The sequence below is a fragment of the Oreochromis niloticus genome, linkage group LG8 (genome assembly GCF_001858045.2).
Source record: "Oreochromis niloticus isolate F11D_XX linkage group LG8, O_niloticus_UMD_NMBU, whole genome shotgun sequence".
NCBI classification, from domain to species: Eukaryota; Metazoa; Chordata; class Actinopteri; order Cichliformes; family Cichlidae; genus Oreochromis; species Oreochromis niloticus.
The window spans coordinates 3,368,912-3,390,458 of NC_031973.2; the positions used below are offsets into that span (position 1 = coordinate 3,368,912).

At 41.2% G+C, this 21,547-nt stretch overlaps 1 protein-coding gene across 5 annotated transcripts in view; it reads right to left on the reverse strand.

The window, feature by feature from the left end:
• aatkb (apoptosis-associated tyrosine kinase b) overlaps positions 1-21,547 on the reverse strand; it is a 68,924-nt gene that overhangs the window by 24,001 nt on the left and 23,376 nt on the right. For 3 of the 5 annotated variants that reach the window (XM_025909747.1, XM_005453650.3, XM_025909748.1), the window contains exon 2: positions 6,628-6,761. In XM_025909747.1, the coding sequence (XP_025765532.1) occupies positions 6,628-6,672 (45 nt within the window). In that variant the 5' untranslated portion in view covers positions 6,673-6,761. Of the gene's footprint in view, positions 1-2,186; positions 2,464-6,627; positions 6,762-8,900; positions 9,041-21,547 lie in introns of those variants that run through there. The other 2 variants (XM_019362352.2, XM_013273400.3) reach the window with 2 other exon arrangements.

The window sequence follows — 21,547 nt, forward strand, 5'->3', positions numbered from 1 at the left end:
TTTCTTCCAAGTAAGCTTGTCTAAGAGAGTTCAGGCTGAAAAATAAAGGTGCTCATACCAAATATTGACTGACAAGCTCCATTCTAATAAAATAGAAAGAAAAATATAAAGCTAAAGACTTTCGCACCTGACCTTTAACCTTGCAGCTTTACACTACAAACTCGTCCATGCTGGATTGCATCATACAGTTCAATCAGGCTGCTGTAGGCCTGTGAGAGGGGAGGGGCCAGGGCGATCCTCAGTTATCATCACTGACCCTCAACAGAAAACAGAGATTTTTGTTGTTTTTGTTTGCACTAACCCTGATTGTTGTGGCACTGATTTATGGTTATGTAGAAAGTTGATGGTATCTTGGCACAACCACTGAAGCAGAGCTGAGATAAACTGAAACAAGCTGTCCTGGCTCGGTTCTGCATTTCTGTGAGCTGTTTGTAAAACTGTTGGAGAGTCGCAGTGTAAACAAAGCCAGTCTGGAATGTCCAGAGATTATTAGCTCTAAGATTACATGTATCTCAATCCTCTTCTGAGATAAGCCTGATGACTTACGCCTTTTGGAAACATGTAAAGGACAGACTGGAGACGAGAGCTTCGCTGTCTTACTTTCACTCCACAAAAATGGTTTTCTTTAAATTACATTTTCATGCAAAATTAACAGTGAGCATATTTATAAAACACTGAGGCACAAAGAGGGTCTTTTAACATGATTTACTACCAATTTAGCCAATCCCTCTGCTTCACAGGCCCTAAACAGCAGCAGGCAGAGTGATCAATGCATCTCTGAGTGGATTAGCGAGGTTGGTGTCACACCCACATCCCTGGCAAGACAGATCCTTTAATATGGTTAAACATCAAATTGAACTTGAAAGAAGCTGAAAACAATAGATGAGTGAAGTAACTTGTTTTAAATTGTTAACTAAGAAAAAACTAAGAAAAACTGTGCCCACATTTGTAAAAACCTTGTATGAATGAATATAGTGAAGAATCTATAATGCTAACTATACTAAAAATCAACTTGCACTCTAAAACACTACTGGAAAATGTGCAGAAAAAATGCTGTACTACAAACTAAAGATGTGAGATTCAGCATTCAACCAGAGATTGAAAAAAAGGCTTCTTTCTCTGCCAGGGCTTAACAATTTTGCACAACAGCTGCAAAGCTGAATTTCATGAAACTTGGTGGAGAGGCGTGGCATCGTCAAAGGAAAAAGCCATTAAATTCTGAAGCAGATTCACATTTTTTAAATATTAGCTCACTTTGGCTGTGGATATACTTTTGAATGTCGTTCTTTTTCGTAAAAAATTCAATTCAATTAAAAAAAAAGCATTTAGGAGCTGGTGAAAGCCTCTGTCTGCTGAACGTAGTCACACATCGATGAAGCAATGAACGAGGAGGGGAGGGAGGTGGTCTCTCACACATACACACACACACACACACACACACACACACACACACACACACACCGGATGTCAGAATAAAATCTCTCAGATGGGAGCTGGAAAGCAGCGGTGTCCCATCACTGGAAAAATCTGACCTTCTGCAACACCCACACAAACACATGCACACATAAACACCTCCATCTCACGCCTCATCCTGTCTGTCCCCCTAGAAAGTGGGCGCGCGCCCACACACACACACACACACACACACACACACAAACAGCACATTAGTGCACGCTGCATCCCCCCCCCTTCAGATCCAAATCTTCACACGGCCCTGCTCGCCCTCCCATTCAACATGTGGTTTCACTCTCCACACTGACACACACACTGTCACTGCAGACTTGCACACACACACACACACACATGCACACACAACAGCATTTACACAACACAAGCTGAATCTATGGCTGCAAAAATGTGTACTTTTCATTATTGTGCACAAGTTTTGTCCTGTAATGAGTCCAAAACTTAAAGGTTCTGCAATCGTATAAAACAGATAAAAGCAGCACACGATTTCCATCGTGCTTTATAGAAATGTTATCTTTACTTGACTCATGAAACAATCGGTCATCTCAAAACTAATAAAAGGGGAAAAAAACATAAGAAATGCATTTGTTGTTAAGATAAAGAAACCCACTCAACATCTTTGGATTTCCTTTTCAAAGTGTCCGTTTACAATATTTACTTTAAAGTTTCCTTCTTAGTAACAATAAATAAATTCTCTACAAAATCATCTGCAAGCTTACCTCTCCCCAAAATCTGCAGGTGAAGATGACATCCCAAATGCCCTCAAATTTGGGTTACAGCATCTCAACCTTTTTTTTCCTTACACACTGAGTGCCCCCCCCGCCCCACTTCAGGGCTCCCATTGGTTGAGGGCAGCAGGAGGATGGCAGTGGCAGGAAGAGTGGCTGCAGCAAAAGGCTTCATCAGTCTGCACTGAGAGTTTCACTGTTGCTCCACAGAGAAGAAGGAAGAGAAAGGTTTGCAGCTTGACCACTGAGTGTCCCTGGGATTACTGGGGATGGAGGGAGAACCAGAATGGCGGGGGGGACACAGAGGAAGAGGGAGGAGCAGTATCTCCCAGTTCACAAGTGGGACTGAACTTCTGGTCATCTCATGAGGGGAGAGGGGAGAAACTGAGCCCCCAGAAAAATGTGTGAGAGAAAAAATACAAGTGGGAGGAGGAGGAGGGATAAAGGGTGAGGGAAGAGGGAAGAGGTGGGGGATGGGGGGGATTCACATACTATATGTGTGACATCACTCGCTCTCTTCCTTTCTCTCCTAAAAGCCAGAGAACATCTGTGGGGCAGTCCCCTTCTTCACAAAACCAAGAAAAAAACAGCCAGATGTATTTTTTATTAACACTATGCTTGTGAGGACATTTATTTCACTGCTTTTCTCTCTGTCTTTTAACCTTTGACCTCATCTACCTTTAGTCTACACTTAGAGTTGACTAGCTCTATAAGTTATTCAGGTTTTCTAAAAATTCCCTTGCTGTGGATCGTGTTCCATGTGCCGACTGTATGTGTGAAACTTGCCTGTGGGCTTCCTCTGACAGTCTAAACAAAAATGCTTGTTAGACTAACTGGTTTGATGATGTTGGCTGTGGATGTGCAGCAGATAGAGGGATTAAAGTGTGCTGAAGTATTGAAGCTATACATTAAGAATAGAAAAGTGCTACAGAAATGCAGAGGAAATATTCATGGTCGAGGGACCTTAAGCTGTATAACTGAGAGACTTTCACTATGAAAACTGTTTGAGTCACACATTGCTGCTGTTTTAGTAGACTGGGATGCAGCAAATTAAGATATTTAGGAAGCAGGTTTACTGTTACATTATTATTGCTTCTTTTTGTGTCTCAGTTTAGATTTTGCTTCATTCTTGTCTGATACAGCTCTATTGACAGGAATCAAATTATCCATGTACTGGGTAACATGTGACCTTTTAGATGAGATGATAACAAACAGTTTAAGCAGACCAAAACTCCTAAATTCGACTCTCGCCTCCCCGTTACTGTCTGTAAAACACAGAGAGCTTTTCGATCTTGCCCCCCCTGAAGTGTTTTTTCCTCTCTCTAAAATTCCCCCTTCCTTCTCTGGGAGAAGCTGTGTCTAATTCCAGATGGGGCCCCGAGGCCGGATGCACTGCATGCTCATGGGTATGCCCTTCCTCACGCCCTCGCGCCCTCTCACTTCCCTCTCTTCCCACTCCTCTCGACAGGTTTTTGAGGTGGGTGGTCCAACCAGCCGAAGACAAAAACCAGACATGAGGCACATCATATATATTCACTAGGAATCCGTTTTTGTAACATACAGCCTGACAACCCATCATGCATTTAGTGCTGAAGAGAGAACAGGATGTTATGCAATATGACTAGAAACATTGCTGCAATCAGACATTCCTGATCGAGAGTGGAGAGGAAGTGGTGAAAAAAAAGCAGACAAGAAGAGTGAGAGAATGGAGATGTACCTAAAGGCGAACATGTCTCATTATTAAAACAATCTTACATGTCCCTGCCTCTGTGAGGAAAAGTCATGTGGCAGGCCTAATCACACTCATTCAACAGCTTCACAGTAGCATAAATGATTCGGCAATTTCCTCTAAAGCGCCTTGAATTATGTTAATTCCTTACATAATGATGCAACATAAATTAATAAAGTAAAGAATTAATCATGTTCCTTTGACAAGCGTCGTGTATTAATATGGAGCACAGTAGAGGCTTGCTGTGGGAGAGCAGAGGGAATGTCGTATTAACAAAGCAAAGAAATTAATTCTTTTTTTAAGTGATTTGTTTTCTTGAAACGTGAAAAAACTATATATACAAACATTTTTGCACCCACATTTTGAAAAAGGTGCAAATAGGATATTTCGGAATTTTTTGCACGAATGTTAGTTAATGCTAACATGCTAAACCTGGACTGTGAACATGCTGGCTATTAGGTGAAGGGAAATGATTACCAAGTAATTTTTAGCCAATAAGAAGAGGCCATGTCTTCACTAATCTCGGTGATGTCAGTGTAATGCTACAGTCACAGTAGAGAAAACAGGGTTGTGTCCAGTGTGTTTAATGTGGGGCGATCGTGGCTCAAGAGTTGGCAGTTCGTCTTGTAATCGGAAGGTTGCTGGTTCGAGCCCCGGCTCCGACAGTCTCGGTCGTTGTGTCCTTGGCTAAGACACTTCACCCGTTGCCTACTGGTGGTGGTCAGAGGCTCGGTGGTGCCAGTGTCTGGCAGCCTCACCTCTGTCAGTGCGCCCCAGGGCAGCTGTGGCTACAATGTAGCTTGCCATCACCAGTGTGTGAATGGGTGGATGACTGGATGTGTAAAGCGCTTTGGGGTCCTTAAGGATTAAGTAAAGCGCTATACAAATACAGGCCATTTACCATTTAATGTGCAAAACTTGCAAATCCGTTTCCATTTTTTGTAAATCTGACTTATATCAAACAGGAATTTAAATTAACTGCTTACATTCAGAGTCCAGCCCGAACCTGGACTGGACTCCAGGTAGGTGATGTTAACTGAAACATTACATACTTGCTTGGCAACCTTGCTTTCATATGGGAAGCAGAATAAAACCAGTTGCCAACTGGTCGAGCCAAGTCTTCTGTTGCAAGGAGATGTATTGCAGACAAGTTGCCCTTGTTGGCAAAGACTGGCTCAGACTGATTGCTCCGTGTTTGGCAATCTGCGTGTGTTTATAAACTGGATGACAATTATTTGCAAACCACGTCAGTCAGTCTCAGAGTGATTGCACTCAGTCAGTCTGAGTTGGACTGACTGTTTGTAGACAGGTTGCCTCTCACCAGTTGACCTGTGGAATCCCCTTACGATCAAGAGAGGTGGAGGGTGTTGCCTGCTCCACTTCTGGTAACAGCTGTTCTCTGCCACTAGTTGCAGTCATAGAAAGTGAAACAATTTGCATTACTCACACATGTATTTCTGAGTTGATGTTCATTGTTTTAAATGGTCATGTGTAGAACTTAGCAAAACAATCATGATCAAGAATCATCATCTGCCTCCACCTGACCCCATCCCAGCATCCTTCTGTGTTGCACCAACCCTCTGCATGTCCTCCTTCATCTGCATCTACTGCACAAACCTCCTGCCTGGTAGCTTCATCTTCAGCAGCCTTGCCTCGGTCAAACTCATGGACTACACATGAGAGGTTGCCGGAAATGACGATGACCCGCCGCACAGTGCGGTACTCTGCTGGCTAACTTTGGACCCTGATTACATGGATGTTAATGTGAGAACCAACCACCAAGCATTGCTGCTGACCAAGTAGACTATCCCCTCTCCCCCACCTGCATTTCAAATAGGAAGTGAACTCCCTGATGAGTCGTGGCAGAGCACTGCTAGTTGGCTCTTAGGTGAGCTGTTTTAAGGCATGTCCAGCTGGGAGGAGACCGTGGGCAAATCCAAGAGTTAAACTTAGTTTCCATTGTGGATTTTGTTATTTTCTATTTAAATTTCTATTTAAATTTTTAAGTCTATTTTACAGTTTTCAGTTAAATAACAGCCTCCCTCTGTCTCTTGTTATTTTCTTGCTGGTGAGACTGTCCAGAGAAAAAATACAGAGATGAAGGCACCTGCTACGACCTGTGAGAACATATACTGCAGATTTTCATTCAGACCCTGATTGTAAACAACTATATGTTTGTTTCTAGCACAGCTGCAAAAGGAAACTCAGCCCACAATAAAACAGAATAACTACAGAGAAGGGCACATATTCAAGCATTTTGTGGTCATGCATACAGTCACACACATACACACCATCTTCCTTGTTCCCTGTCCTATTTTCTCGGGTGCCATGACCCATTTCAGCGTGCTGCTCAGAAACGGGGTCTACATCAGCCACAAGACGGTTCAGAAAAGCTGCAGGCCTCCCACCACTCCATAAACACGGACTCTACCACCTCTGTGTGCTATTTATCCTTCTTTCCATCAACATGAGTATAAATGGCTGAAGACAGTGTGTGCCGATAATGGTCATCTAATAAAAAACTGTGAGGAATGTTTTACTTTTAGGCCATTTGCAGTAACACTTATGGGCAGGGAAAGCAAGCATGCACATCTCTATGCAAGAGTCCATAAACTCGTGCTTTAATTAATGTGCAAATGTGTGATTTGTCTCTATGCCTCAGACGTAATCATATTTCACATGGAAGCAGATGGAGAGGCGCACCTTGAAGCCGATCTTGCCCTTCTTGCAGCAGAGGCAGGCCAGCATGAGGAAGACGAAGGTGAAGAGACCCGAGAACGAGACGGCCACCACAGCCAGGGACGACGACCAGGACAGCTCACTCAGTGGAGCGCCATCTGCAGGACACAGAGTGACAGAAGGAGAGCCACGAGAGTGTTAGCAGTGGGATGAGATTCATGGGATCAAATTGCACATTAAAGCATCTGAGATATAAGGGAGCTGTTTTTTTTAAGGCACTAAAGCATGTAATGACATTCAGGTCTTTTCATTGCATTTCTTTCTTATGATATCTCATATTTTCATTTGCAAAAGTCAAATGCTTGATTCATTGCCTAAAATCATGTTTTTAATGGAAATTAAATTCTCGGAAACATTATAGTCTTCTTGCAGTTACCCAGAACCACATTACACCTCTGCACAGTACAACGCCGAAATTAAAGGTTGTGGAATTTTCTTTTTTATTACATTTTTTATATACAATACAGATATTTGATGGTGATTTGAAAAAAGAAATGACACTGGCTAACTTTAATTTGTTGTAACCAAATAAAAAGGATGTTTTTGTATAATAAGATTCAGGGGGATGAGTTGAAGCATTATTATTTTGCTTTACTGCAGTGCCCTAGAAACAAGCTCATACTGCAACAACCTCTGCCTGATGTGCATTTTTATGATGGTTTGTAGAGAGTTTGTTTCTATTCTGTCCTATTCAAAGTCTGCTGCTAAGACTAAATGGAGTTATTATGGAAAAACAACCTGATGATTTCCAAAAAATGGATGTCTTTGAGACATCAACATGAACAACTAGTCATACAATTCACAAGTTGTAATCTCATGCAGAGCTTCATGGATTCCCTCCTAATCAGCTCTCCAGATACAGAAACTCAGTCTGTTCATAACAAATAGTGCCTGTCATAGACCCAGGTCATCACACTCCTGCAGGCTGCCCTGAAAGTAACTCAAATAATGAGTAAATAATGAGATCAAGCCCTTCAAAAATTCATTATACAAAGGAAGTACATGTACTCAAACACTGTACTTACATTTCACATTCAGATATTTTCGTTTTTACTCTCCTATACATTTATTTGGTTATGTAATATACTAATTATTCTGTAGATTCTAATCAGCACATATTATGTATGTAATATTTTATCTAACAATAAAAAGTGTATTGGTACAGTAAATTCGGGCCTACCTTTACCAGCTTGTCATAAACATGTATTTTTAATCAATTTCCTTTTTTGCAGAATGAGCATTGTTACTTTTCTCTGTGTTTGTGTGTTATCCGTGTTTTAGAAATGCAGCAGCAGTAACAGTAAAAAAGACAGAAAACACCAACAAAATGAATCAAACAGTGTGTTTGTCTGAGACAATTTGGGACACGCTGCTAATCGGCTAAGCTAATCTCAAAGTCTGGTATGTTACACTTAATTAACACACTCCAATTATTTAGCATGTCGAGGACAGATATATGTTTTTGTGGTTTCCATCACATTCATTGAAACCTGCGTAACTTTGTGGACCCTCTAAACGTTCCCTGTTAGTGTTGGTGTAGGTGCAGCAGAAGTGGAGCCTGCACTTCATCCATGATGAGAGATTTCCTTGCTTTGTGCGAGTCATAAAGATTAAAAAAGAAAAGATTTTTCTGGATAAAAGCCAGAAGATAATGTCTGTCCTGCACCGCTGACTTTTGAATATTAGCAAAATTGAGCAAATGAAAATGTGGGACACTGTCTCAGGATGTGGGACAGGCCTACCAGGCATACAAATCCTCTGCAGTCCCACATGAAGTCAAACACTGGACAACTATGTGGGACATTTTACAGAGTCTTCCATTTTTATCTTTCCAACTTGGAAGCTAAAGTTTGTTTATGTTATACTTTTATGTAGTTCCTTTTCTTCTATTACATCACCTGTAAAAACTATTGGTAATCATAGCATAGGTTTCACCATACGTGTGTTCACTTGAACACCCGTTCACACTACAAGAAGTCTTAAAATAAATCTTTTTCACACACAATATCATAGCATGCACAACAAAGCAGAAATAAAAAAAGACTGAAAAAGCAGTTCACCACACTGACGGCACCCTGTGGGGCACTTTGGAATTGAGGGAGATGATAAGCACCTTCCCTCTCCTATATTCACAGTTTTTCAGTTAGAAATCTCGACAACCAACCCGGTGGTATAATTAAAAGCAAAATGTAATCATGTTACAATATTAATGAAGCTGATTTATAATATTTACACACTCCAATCCTGGCTCAGAAGCGGTGGTGCTCTCTGGTGAGGTATTTCCTTCAGGCTCTGTCTCAAAGCAAAGCCTCGGTGGCTTGAATTATCCTCCATGTGGGCTTCGTGCATCCTGTCCAATCTCATAAATAAAATCTTGTTCCCAGTTTTGGGGACATTTTTGGGCAGTAGAGCATTTTCCCCCCTCGTTTTCCGACAACTTCCGAAATGCAACCGTCACCAGGGAAACAGATTGGAAGGACGGCCAGGCAGGATTGCCTTCAGCTGTAAATCTCTCACACCAATTCCTGCCAACACCAGTGCCACCCAGCTCCACACACACACATATACATAATAAACAGAGCACACAGAGTCATTTCTGCTGCCAGTTTGTGCTGATCCTCTGAAAGCTGGTGCAACTGGCTCTCAGTGAGTATTGGGCTCTTAGTATAATTGGACAGAGAGGGAGCACTGTTGTTTGGGAGGCTGGCCGGCAGAAAGAAGGAAGAGAACATGCAAATTTAACAGTTAAATACAGGATTAGCTGGACAGCTCAGGGGATTTTGGAAGTCAGCCTCTGAATTTGAATTTTACAGATTTTTTTTAATAAAACCGAAAAAATAAAACAGTGGTCCCTTAACAGTGTAACATGATGCCATAGAGTGGGAGGAAGAGGTGAAAAAGTCAGCTTTTTAAAATCAGTCAATATCCATTTAGCGCTTAGCGATACTACACAAGAAGATTTACATTCAATTACCTTTATTGTCAGGGGGATAATTACAGAGCACAGACGCACAGCCCAAGTCTGTTGTGGTTTATCTAAAACTCTCTTGCTGACAAATTCACACACAGTGTGTATTAATATCTGAGGACAACACACAGCCTACGTGCCAGAAAAATTAATACAGAGCATTTAAATCCCACTGGTGCATTTTTATTACAAGCCCATGTAAAACTGTTATGTTACTACCTCATATTATACATTTCTTTCTACACGTACAAAGCATTGTTATCTGGTGCAATTTTGTATTTGTGCTATCCTATATTATTGCTCCATTTTTGTCAAAAATGCACACATGCACACATAAGCTGTCTTGTCCCTTCATTACAAAGTCAACACCATCCAACTGCTACAAGTATTCACAAGTGCGTCACATGTGCATTAAACAGTGGTAGAAAATGGACACCTAAACTTGTGCAGTTGTTAAAGATCCACCAATTTATATTTGGGCATATGGCTCTGTTCACAGCACAGAAAAGAGCAGGCATCACCAAAAACAGAGGTGAGCAACTCACCTGGACAGGGTAAAGCACCTCAAGCTAGCTAGCGTCATAGGTTTGCATAGGTAATTGATTTTTAGGGTAGTGGGTGATTCAAATTATACCTGGGACATTTGGGAAGTGAAGTATTTGTATTCTCTAAAGCTGTTCTTGTGTTTGACTTCCTGCGCTCCTCATCTGCTCTGTGCAGCTCGAGGTGACCTCCCTAAAAAATTCATCTGACACTATTTTAAGCAATGCAGAGCAGAGAGCTGCTTCTGGTGTGGCTGGTTGAATGTCAAACACTGTCTTGAGTGGGTGGGAAGGTAATTGATGCAATCAATGTATTCCCAGAGTATAGCATATACCTACATATAGCACATTTATGAAGCATTATTTTAAAAAATGCAAGTTAAAGCATGCCATAGTGGGATGGTGTTGAAATAGGGAAGCAGTGTGTTAAAGAAAGTGTTACCATCTTATGCCTAAGCCTTTTCCAGTGGAAAAATTAAGGTAGACTCTGAAAAAAGCTTAGACAGCAGTTAGTAAAGCTGCTATATCTAAAGAGAGTGCAGGAGGAAAAGGAGAGAAAGGTCAGTGATAATATATTGGTGCAGTCATGCGATGCTGCTGTTCAGATCGGTAAATGTTATGTGACAGGTAGTGCTTGAGTCTGTCTTTGTAACAGTCCAGAATATAAAAGAAATGCCTTGTTTTTGTCTGCTGTGTAAAATCAATGCTATTGACCACTAATTCTAATGATTTAGAGAAGATTCATTCTCTTGTTAACTGTAATGAGACAAGAACCAAAGGGACAAAAGTTTAGTACTTAAGGTGAGTTAGTTTACTGGGATAGCCCCCCTCCCCAGGGAACTTCACTAAGCACACTCCAACATAGACTAGAGTGAACAAGTAAGAAGGTGCACGCACATTTTAGTGGATGTTGCATTTTTTCTCTCACTTTACTAGTACTGCCTGCAGCCTGAGCACCGTATAGCTCTCAGCTAGTCAGAGGTGGTAGCCATTTTTAGCCTCCCTTGGCAGAACGCTGAAGCACATCTTGATGACTAAATGATGAAACGAGTGCGAGCATGAGGAGACGAGGTGAGGGCAGAAAGAATCTGAGAAAGACGAAAAGAGCTGTGTACTCTGCAGCTTCTCCCACGAGAGAAACTCATCTCAGTACTCCACACAGAAATGAGCTGAGGAGCAGCAGCTCGCAGTCTAACGGGGAGCAGACAGAGGCAGAAACTGCAGAGTGTGAAAAAAAACTGAGTCTATCTGACAGCCTCATGTGTTTGTTCTGCCTTCACAGAGACGGAGCTGAGTGAAAAACCACTCGGGATATTTTTCCAGTTTAATGAGTTTGCCGCATTATATCCATGACACCGACTGATTTCCAGAAAACCCCGGCACCACAAAACCCTGTGAGCTCTGCATTGCTGCAATATCAAATGCTAGCAATAGTTCAAAAAGTTGCACTGAAGCGGGGACTTCACTTTTCGAGAAAGAGAGAAAATTGACATTTTTCTGAGATTTGAAAATAAATATTGAACTACTGTAATTTCTGCAAGCTAAAACTGGAGTCAGAGCCAGCAGGCGATTAGCTTAGCTTAGCCACCACAGGTTGCCTGGCAACATCATGGTGATGACAAAGCACCAACCAAAACGTGTCCACCAAGCATGTGTCCTTTTAACATTTGTGTTTTCATCAGAATAATCTAACCGAGATATGCTGATAGAATAATTTCATGGCTGGGAGGCCATATTTACATTTAGAGTCATATCAACCTTTCCTTCCACAGCCTTGCAGGGAAATGAGCAAGTGTGTTTCCTAAAATGTCAAACTATTCCTTTGAGGAACGCCACAGCGGCCAAGTACAAGATGAGGGTTGTATTGCTGACAGTGAAAGCACTCGGTGAAATGACCTCTTGTACTAGAAGCCCTTCAAGGGTCCAAAAGTTCTCACTAACTCCATGTGCATGATGCAGTTTCATGTTAAGAATATTGAGTTTTGGTGTAATGAAATGTGCTCTATAAATAAAACTGCCAATGTCATTGCAAAAACAAGGACCTGAGGATAGTTTTGGTTTCCATCCTTCATTATTATCACTAACTATCGCTAGCTTGATTGACAGGTGTGTTGCTGCTGTAGGTGCAGGATGTCTGCTGAACTTCACCTTTCTGTGCTTTTTAGAGCATTTAAGCAAAATTTTATGACTAATAATTTGACCTCAGGAGACCAGTTAGCTACCATGTAGGGAAAAACACACATCCCCCCCCCCCCACACACACACACACACTAGCAGTGATCAGCAGCAGTAGTTTGGCTGGAAAAGACAAATTTACCTGCAAATATCTGATAACCAACCAGTGAGCAACAGTGAAGCTTGAAGTGCAAAACAAACCGAAGACAGAGACCGTTTACGTTTTTCATGAAATCAACACAATTCAAAAGAAATGGATTTGAGTGACTTAGCTGATAACGTAGCACTCCACATGAAGCTTATGTGTAAGTTCAATAAGGAAGATCTGTAATCACTCATCTGCCTGCTTTCCTGGCTGTTTGGCTGCTAGTCTGTTCTTTACATCACTTCCACTTTCCCACTCTGTCAAACTCAATAACATCATTACTCTAGTCTAATCATCTTCTTGCTTGCCTCCGCACGCTTCATTCTGTGCAGTTTAACTCTTAGAGCTCTTTGATTATTTTCCCTTTAAGACTCTCCTTCATGCAATCCACCCCCTCCCCCATTTCTGCATTGGAGGTCCATCTTCATCTTTGCCAGCTCCAGCATCTAGACTCCAAAGGCGTCCGGTGGGGTCATGTCCTAAGCCCTATCACCACTTGATTCGATTCTGCCATCTTGCATCACCGGAGTTTAATCACCAAATACATTAATTCATTTCTCTGTCTTAGTAAACCACGGTTAATTCTCTCAAATGATGCCTCCTATTTGAACTGTCTTCAACATATAATTAAAATAATTCACACGGCAGGAGCCCAAACACAAGATTTCAGGTTTCAAAACAGAAACCAGTGGGTGACATCACTTTGGATGCAGCCTGGGGGTTTCATTCTTACTGACACACAGCAAAGCTGGTATTTTCCATACACCACAAACAACAAGCAACTCAGCTCCGTCAGCTCTGAGTCACCATGCTGGTGTGACTCGTCTTGTCAGATGCACTAAAGTGAAGCAGGGGTAGATCAGTCATTTCGATCAGAGCGGAGCGGACAGCCTCTGTGTCAAGTTTCAACTCCGAGCCTCGTCAACATAATACCATGGCTATCAGCCTGGATGGGGTGACCCATTATGTCATTAACTCTGCAGGTGTTAAGAGCATGAAACAAAAGCTCTTCCAGCAAACACAATTTCACTTGTATTATTACATTACAGGCATTTTTTTCTAGACCTAATTTAGCTCTCAGTGTGTCACTCCTTTTAAGCCTACTCCCTTTTGATAGCCGACTTTATGCAGTAGCTGACAGGGACACTATTCACTGCCTGAGGTAAAGCCAGAATAGTTGCAGCTCTGCCCTGGCTCTCGGCCTGAGCTGGCCGCTCACATCCATCTGAGAGCGATCAGCAGGAAGTATATCCTGGGGAATGCTGACACCCTTCACCCATCATCGGGCCTGTTACTGTCCACGACACAGCTAAATTATCTAAAGCTCAGCAGAAAGAAAGGTGAGATCACCTGAAGGGCTGGAAAAAGGCCAGAGCAAAGATTTAGCACTGTGATCCCAATTAAGGCTGATAGAGGGAGAGTGAAAAGAGATGAGGAATAAAGATATTCATTCCAGAAAGCCGGGCAGGATGGTCTTTTTGACATTTTAATCAGTAATCATGAGGCTTTCCAAAGGACAAAATATCTGAAATCATTTGAGGCCTTCAGTGAAAAGAAATGAAAGGTCACGCGCAAACTTCATGTTTAAGATAAGAACATGGAAACCAGACCAGGGTTCAAGGAGCTTTCTGAGCTAGATGCAAATGTGGCCGATAGCATCTTCAAAAGGTCACCGTTCTACACATACTACATCAGTCTGGACACAACTGAACTTTATTAAAATGTTACATCATGCATGGATGTAAATGGTAAATGGTCTGTATTTGTATAGCGCTTTAATTGCGTAAATTGTATACCAACCGAAAAATAACTTCTCCTCTCTGTGACTGTCAGCATTTACCTGAAAACAAACATACTGTATCTGGTTTGGTTTTAAAGTGTCACCGACCAGGCATGCTCCAATAAAATATCCTCCAAGCAGCAGACATGGACGTTGACTTCTGGGTTAAATCTCATCTTTTTGGGCTCAGTGCATTGAGCAGGCGATCACATGTCATACCGAGGTCTAAAAGAACCTGACAAGGCTAAAATCACTTTAGTGTGGTAGATGTGGATCACACCCACAACAGATATATTTTAGCCAAACATCACTTGCACAGACTATTCAGATTCAGAATACTTTATTAATCCCTAAGGAAATTATGTAAAATCACTTCCCACCCCAGATGGGACTCAAAACCACAATCCCTGGCATAGGAGGCCAGTGCCTTATCCATTAGGCCACTGGGGTTGTATTCCCAGATAATAATTTTTTAAAATATAAATTAAAAATGTGTGTGCCATTTCATAAACTGTGTCTCTTGGAATTTGCATGATGACTTTACTTATATGAGACTCCTTACAGGCAAAACTTATTGTTCCCACATGCTTGGCTGGCGTGGTGGGGCAGTGGTCAGCCCTGCTGCTTCATCTGGGTTTGAATATGCTGGACAGAGTTTTTAGAGGTGCTGTAATAGGGGAGTGTATTTTCACTAGTTTTATAAAGAAATAAAGGGAAATAAAATCTTTTTCTCAATGTCTTTTCAAGAAGATGGTTTGTTGTCTTTCACACCACATCTCAGCATCTTTTCACTGAGGTATTGCTGGACTGATTGACACGTAATGACTGACAGCTAAATACAGTGACAGTCAAACATGAGAATATGCAAAATGAGTGATGTTTGCATCCCACAGAAGTAAAATAACCATGACAGACAACAAGTCAGCTTAAAAATGTTGAGGATTGATGTTTTCCCCACTGTGTGACCTCATTTGTCTTCTATCATGAGGTTTGTTGGCCATGTTTCTACATCTTCAAGGGGTTTGTGAGCCTGAAAGCCCCATTAAAGCTAATGGGTATATCCTGACATTTTAAATATTGTTTTTGGGGGGGGTTGGGGTTTTTTTTTGTTTATACTAACTTTGGGTTAGCCAGAATATTAGTCAGCACCTCTAACCCAGAAAGCACAGACACTGGCTTCCAAGACTCACATATGGTACTGACCACTGTGTAGAGTCCCAAAGGATGAGTTTCTTGGCTGGACCCATCCTTACAGATACGTTAGGACACTCAAGTATCTGGAGAAATCTTGGAGTAAAGCAGCTCCTCCTTCAGTTCAAGTCACCAGCTGAGTTGTTACATGAATGTAAGCTGGGTGCTTCATGGGGTACCTCACCTTTGGAAGATTTCCAGGTACACCCACATGGGAGGAGATCCTGGAATAGTCCCAGAGCTCCCTGAAGAGATTATATAACTAATAGGGCCTGGAGGTACCTCAGGATCCGCTAAGATGAACTGGAAAATGTTTCTGGGAAAAACAGTCTAAAGTCTAAGTCTAAAAAGGGAATGGGAAAAAACTGGAGATAGATGCATGGATGGATTTTTCTCCCTCTGCACCACCTAAACCGGTCATGGCTTCCCCTCCCTGAGTTCTGCAGGTTTCTTTATGTTAAAAGTGAGTTTTTTCTGGCTCATAGTGAGTTTTATGTTGGGGATTTCTTTGTATTATTCTAAGGTCTTACTATATGTTGGCTTGAGGCGACTGTTGTTGTGATTTGGCGCTGTATAAATAAAACTGCATTGGATGGATGAAAATCACCACTAAGTTTTCATGATTCAAATGGTGTTTATGCATAAAATCCTACAATAACAATGGAAATATATAATTAATTAATAGAAGTTTAGATATTAGATTATTATCAGAATCAATAAAAACACTTTAATCATTCCACATTTTGCACACACATGAGCTTCATTAATATTATAAGTTCTTAAATCTCCCACAGTCTGCAGTAATCAGAAACAGAAAAGCCCTTAATTAATATCTTATGAGCAATCTGAGGAGCATGAGCAACCATTACTTTTCACTTTTGTCTGGTTAAGCAGCCTTTAGGGCTTTTACAGCATAAAAAATACTGTATTTATTCGATGCACATCACACCTAAAATACTCTTGTGAATTCTAAATAAATTCATAAGAAACACATCAATCTCTACTGCAGATGACAGGAATGGGGATCATAAGTTAAGGAATGGATAGAATCAGTAGAAGCTCCTGAATGCATGAGTGTCTGTGTGCCAAACTGGTGACAGAGATGAAGCTTCTGCTCTCACAGCCAACATAGCCACTGCATCAAAAATACTGGTGCTAGTAAAATAAGTCTTACAGAAACCCCTCCTCTGTCTTCTGCTACCCTGCAAAACTCCTGCTGACACGATTCGGTACATCCATGTTTACCGAGAGCAAGATGGCACCAGGAAGAGTCATTATTAAAGAAAAAAAACAACAACAGAGGAGAGGTATGGTGACAGGAGGCAAAACAGATGGGTGGTGGGAGGGTTATAGATAGTTAAACAGGAACATTTGGGGCAAACACATGTGAACCGCGTGAAGCTGATGATCTGGTCATGAACAATCTGCGTTGGGGGACAAATACGAAACCAATCTGCTGTACATCTGCTGGCACACACTTCTGCTTCTGGTCATTCTTCATACTGACAGAGCGACATATAGAAAAAGACAACAACAGTAATGCAGGTTTAGTTTCTCATCACCAACGTGAATGTAAACAGGACCAAATGCTAGCGAACAGCTGCTGGAATTTCTCACTCAAGAGCACGCTCGAAAAAATAAAATCAAATGGTTTCCATGGTGACTTCTTCCCTTGAAATCCCTTTCAGACTTATTCAAATGTCCTCATAATCCTCACAGATGCTGTGCCAAAACAAAGAAGAACTTGCCCTGACAGCAGAAAGAAAATTAACCTTTCACACACTCATCTATAAAACCGTCTTACATTTCGAAACAATGCAGGCGACAAGCATTCTTCACATTTGCTCTCAAACAATAGAAACATATAAGAAAGAAAAGAAACATGTGAGAAGAAATGACATTCACCAAATATCTAGAAATTAGAGAATCTGAAACGCCAAAGCTGGCTTTTATCATGGCCCTTCCTCAAAAGAGCAAATAAACAGTAGAAGTGGGAACCATATGACCCAGTAGATCTGTTACCACAGCAGAGGTTCACAACAGTTTCAGGTGTGTGGAAGCAGGCATGCGACTTATGGTATAGATATAAATAAGTGTGCTTTTTTTTTTCTTTTCCACTAGAATACAGAATAAATTCACTTATGGCGTCACTTATAAAGTCAAAGTAGGACAGAAACCTCATTGAGACTTGGAGGAAAAAAAGAAAGACAGAGCGTGCAGTACCTTCAACCTCTGAGAAACCACTTTTGATTACAAGATGATTGCACGGGTTGCCTGGTAATTTGTCTCCAAACAATCGCTGTCTGTCTTGGACTCACTGCATTCACTCTTGGCAAAGGTTTGAAGTAACTGCCATGTAATGTATAAACACAGACTCTTTGCAATAAGGAACTTGACTCAGCTGGTTGTGTTCTGGTTATATTCCAATATACATTTGAGGATGTCCTTTTCTGCAGCAACCATGTCACAAGTTGTTGAGTAATTTCTGAAGGAAAGTGGTTAATATTAATTTGTTTTTAATGTGAATTTCTGTCCAACAGATTTGTGATTTTTGCTGATTTATCACCACACAATCACAAACAGAATGGGTCATCTTGGCAATTTGATCCAATCAAACTGTTAGCAGACCAACTTCATCCTATTATCATTTTATCACCATCTTAATTCATCAACGTCACCCTGAAGACTGTCCATGCTTTGCATTACCATGGCATTTCTTCAGAGCTCTTGTGGGATGAGCAGATGAACTGATTATGGTATCACTCTGATTTGAACCATAGATGTTAAGATTTATGGCTCAATAAACTAGAGAGAACTCTTGGCACAGAAGTAGAACTTGCAGGCAAAAAAGCTTTTTAAAGCCTTTTTTCAGATTTTACTGACAATCCAATAGAATCAGTTTTTATGTTCCCGTGATCATAGATATTAATGTTCAGGCTCTCCACTCATTTAGACAGTGGTCTCAGTACACCTGCCCAGAGGCTTTTATATAGCTTTGATCCTTGGCATTGTATTAAATCTCAGGCAAATACATTCTATGTAACTTCAGGGATCAAATCTGTAATTTTATGTAACAAACTACTAATATTACAATCGCACTTCAAAATACTGAAGGAAACATAGTCATCACATTTTCTGGCATGGTAACACTGACATCCTGTGTATACTGGGACCATTTTTAAAATACTGTCATTTACAGTTGTATATCCTATACCACTTCCTCAGGTCAGTTGATCAGCAGCTTGTAGCAGTTCCTATTGTAGCTCCTCAGCTTTTTCAGTTGCAGCTCTGAAACTTTGGAACAACCTCCTCCTCCAAATTAGGTCATCCAACATACTAACAATATTCAAATCCCAAATGAAAACATGCGTTAGCTCGCTGGCCTTTCCAGCTTCAGATTAGGTTCAGTTCACAGCTAAGTCCTTTGTGTGCAGCCTCAGTTTTCCCAGCATATCCTTAAATGTATTCTTGTCCCAGTTGGTATTGATGTTGTTTGTTTTACTGTTTATGTTTTTAACTTTTAAAAACTTTTATTTGACTACTGTTTGAATTGTTTTCATATTTTTAAATGGCTTAAATGATCTGCAATACACAAACAACTTGTCCAGGGTTAAGCTCCAGACCCCCCCCCCCAATAATAAGCAGATGTATAAGCAGATGGATGGATGGATGGATGGATGGATGGATGGATGGATGGATGGATGAAGTAAATTGTTGCCATGCAGTCTGTTTAATGTTGTGTATAAATAAAGTAAAAAGATTTGCTTCTAGGAGGACTTGGACATTAGCACTGGGAGCAAACTGGAAAACAAGTGGGACACATCCTGGACAGGTTTTGAATCCATTACAGAGCTAATGCATAGAGGCGGACAACCATTCACCCTCACATCCAGACCGACAGCTTATTGATCACCATTGAAATGTAGGCAGGCACAGGGAGAACATGTAAGTTTAAAATGAAAGGCTTTGCTGTTTGAAGCCTAGAACCTTCTTGCTGTGAGGCCACTCTACCACCGTCCAATAATCATGTGTCTAAAATTTTAAGTCATCTTTGAAAAGCTCAGCAGGATTTTGAGGCACTATTTATTCAAAGAAGGGGAAGCTGTCGCTGTGACTCACTGTAACACAGCCTCAGGACTCGTTTTGTCAGGAGGGACTCAAACCTTGCTTTGATTTTTAAAAAGTTCATGTGCTATTGTTTCTCCCACCTACTCTTACTTTTCACAGCTAAACTCAACTTCTCCCTGCCCACTGGATTTCCGCCTATTGAAATCACTGTTAATAAGTGCAGCGCACTTCTAGCTCATTAACAAGCAAACTGCAGAGACCATGCAGCTCCTTCTGAATTGGCTAAATCAACTGTATTAATGTTGGTAATTTAATTTACCATCTGCTGCTAATTATGATGACTTTACGGGCATTTTCACAGAGATTTGTTGACTACAGTTCCTATGAAGTTATCAAAAATAACCCTCATAATAATATTCCTGCTTATAATGAACACAAAGAGGTTGAGATGAAGAGTTTACAGAGGACCCAAAGGATCCATTAAATTAAACCTGAACATTTTTCATCAACAACAATGTCACTACACTGTAAAGCAAAGAAATACCAGGAGAATAAACTCTCTGTTTTCAGTTTTACATTTCACACAAAATCCTTTCATCAAAACGACACACTTTACAATGCTCCTTTGACACCACCAAACATCTTTTCTTCTGTTTTAATGAGCTCTTCCAGCAAATTCCCCACTGTTGGTAAGTTTGAAATTTTTCTAAGCGGTCAGCAGTCAGTGTGTTGCATTAAATTCACTACATGTCTGCTTTAATGAAGTTACAATTTTCACTTCAACTCCCACTGTCACTCAACTCCCTCTCATTCCCAGGTAGTCATACAGCGGCAGTTTGTCAAAGGCAGGGAAAATCCTCTGTGATGCTCCATCCAGAATAACTGCTGCTGTTTGAAACTCCAAGAAATACTGCAGGAGGATGCAGGAGGGTGGTGATGTGCATTCATATGAAAAGTTCGGGTTCTGGTTTAGGTGGAAGGGAGCCTCTGTTTAGGTGGCTCCCTTGGTTTAGGTTTAGCCTCTGTTTAGGTGGAAGGGAGTGCAAAATAGAAGGATGTAACCAGACGTCATTGGTTAAAGGTATTATGTATTAATGCAAACTCAGACAAGAACAAGACACCAAAACCTGAATGTAAAGTACTCCAGGCTGAACAACAGTCTATGGAGGGACTTTGTGGAATAATATGTAGGAGGATTTGAAAAGATGCACAAATAGAAAAAACAAACAGGAAGTGCTCAGCATTTTCTTTTTGATGTGAATATGATGGCTTTCAGGGGTTTTGGGGTTTTTTTTCAATGGCCGGACACAGCTGGCACATCAACAACCACACCATGGATTCAGCCAATCAGAAGGGAACTCGTCAGGGAGCTGTAATATATGGCCAAGCGTACCTGTGAAGAATTGGAAGTAAGACTGTTTTTGATGAGTGGATGATGAATAAACACCGGGTTCTTCTCTTCATCTCTCCACATTCATGTATGGAGTCCCACTGAAACTATTTTCTCCGACACTTTCTGTTCTTGCAGAGGACTGGGAGGATTTTCTGTGATCCGTCACTTCACAGAAACACGGATAGTGGACATCTCCAGCTGACTCACAGCCCTCTTTCCCAGGAATAAAACCCATCCTCTAACCCCTTCTTCTTCAGTATCGTGACTGTTTCTCAGGAAGTGTAATCTTTTGCCTGCCTCTTTCCACAGATAAGAGCAACACTCCATCAGCGGATGCCCTCATTCCCAAATGAATGCTCTTTTTTTGCAAAGTCATACAGGCTGCTCTCCAGAATTTATGGGCCACTTTCAAAAAATACTCCCCACTTTAATTTCCTCTCCCGAAGCCTTTCACTGTCATTCAACTTAAGACCCTCGAGTGGAGTCACAGAACAATTACAATGTACGGAAACATAGGATATGGAGGATTAGCTATTCATATCACTCGGGAGTCAGATCTGCCTTTCCTACATATAAGCAGGCAGCCCACGTACTGTAACCTAATTACACAGGACGCTGTAAT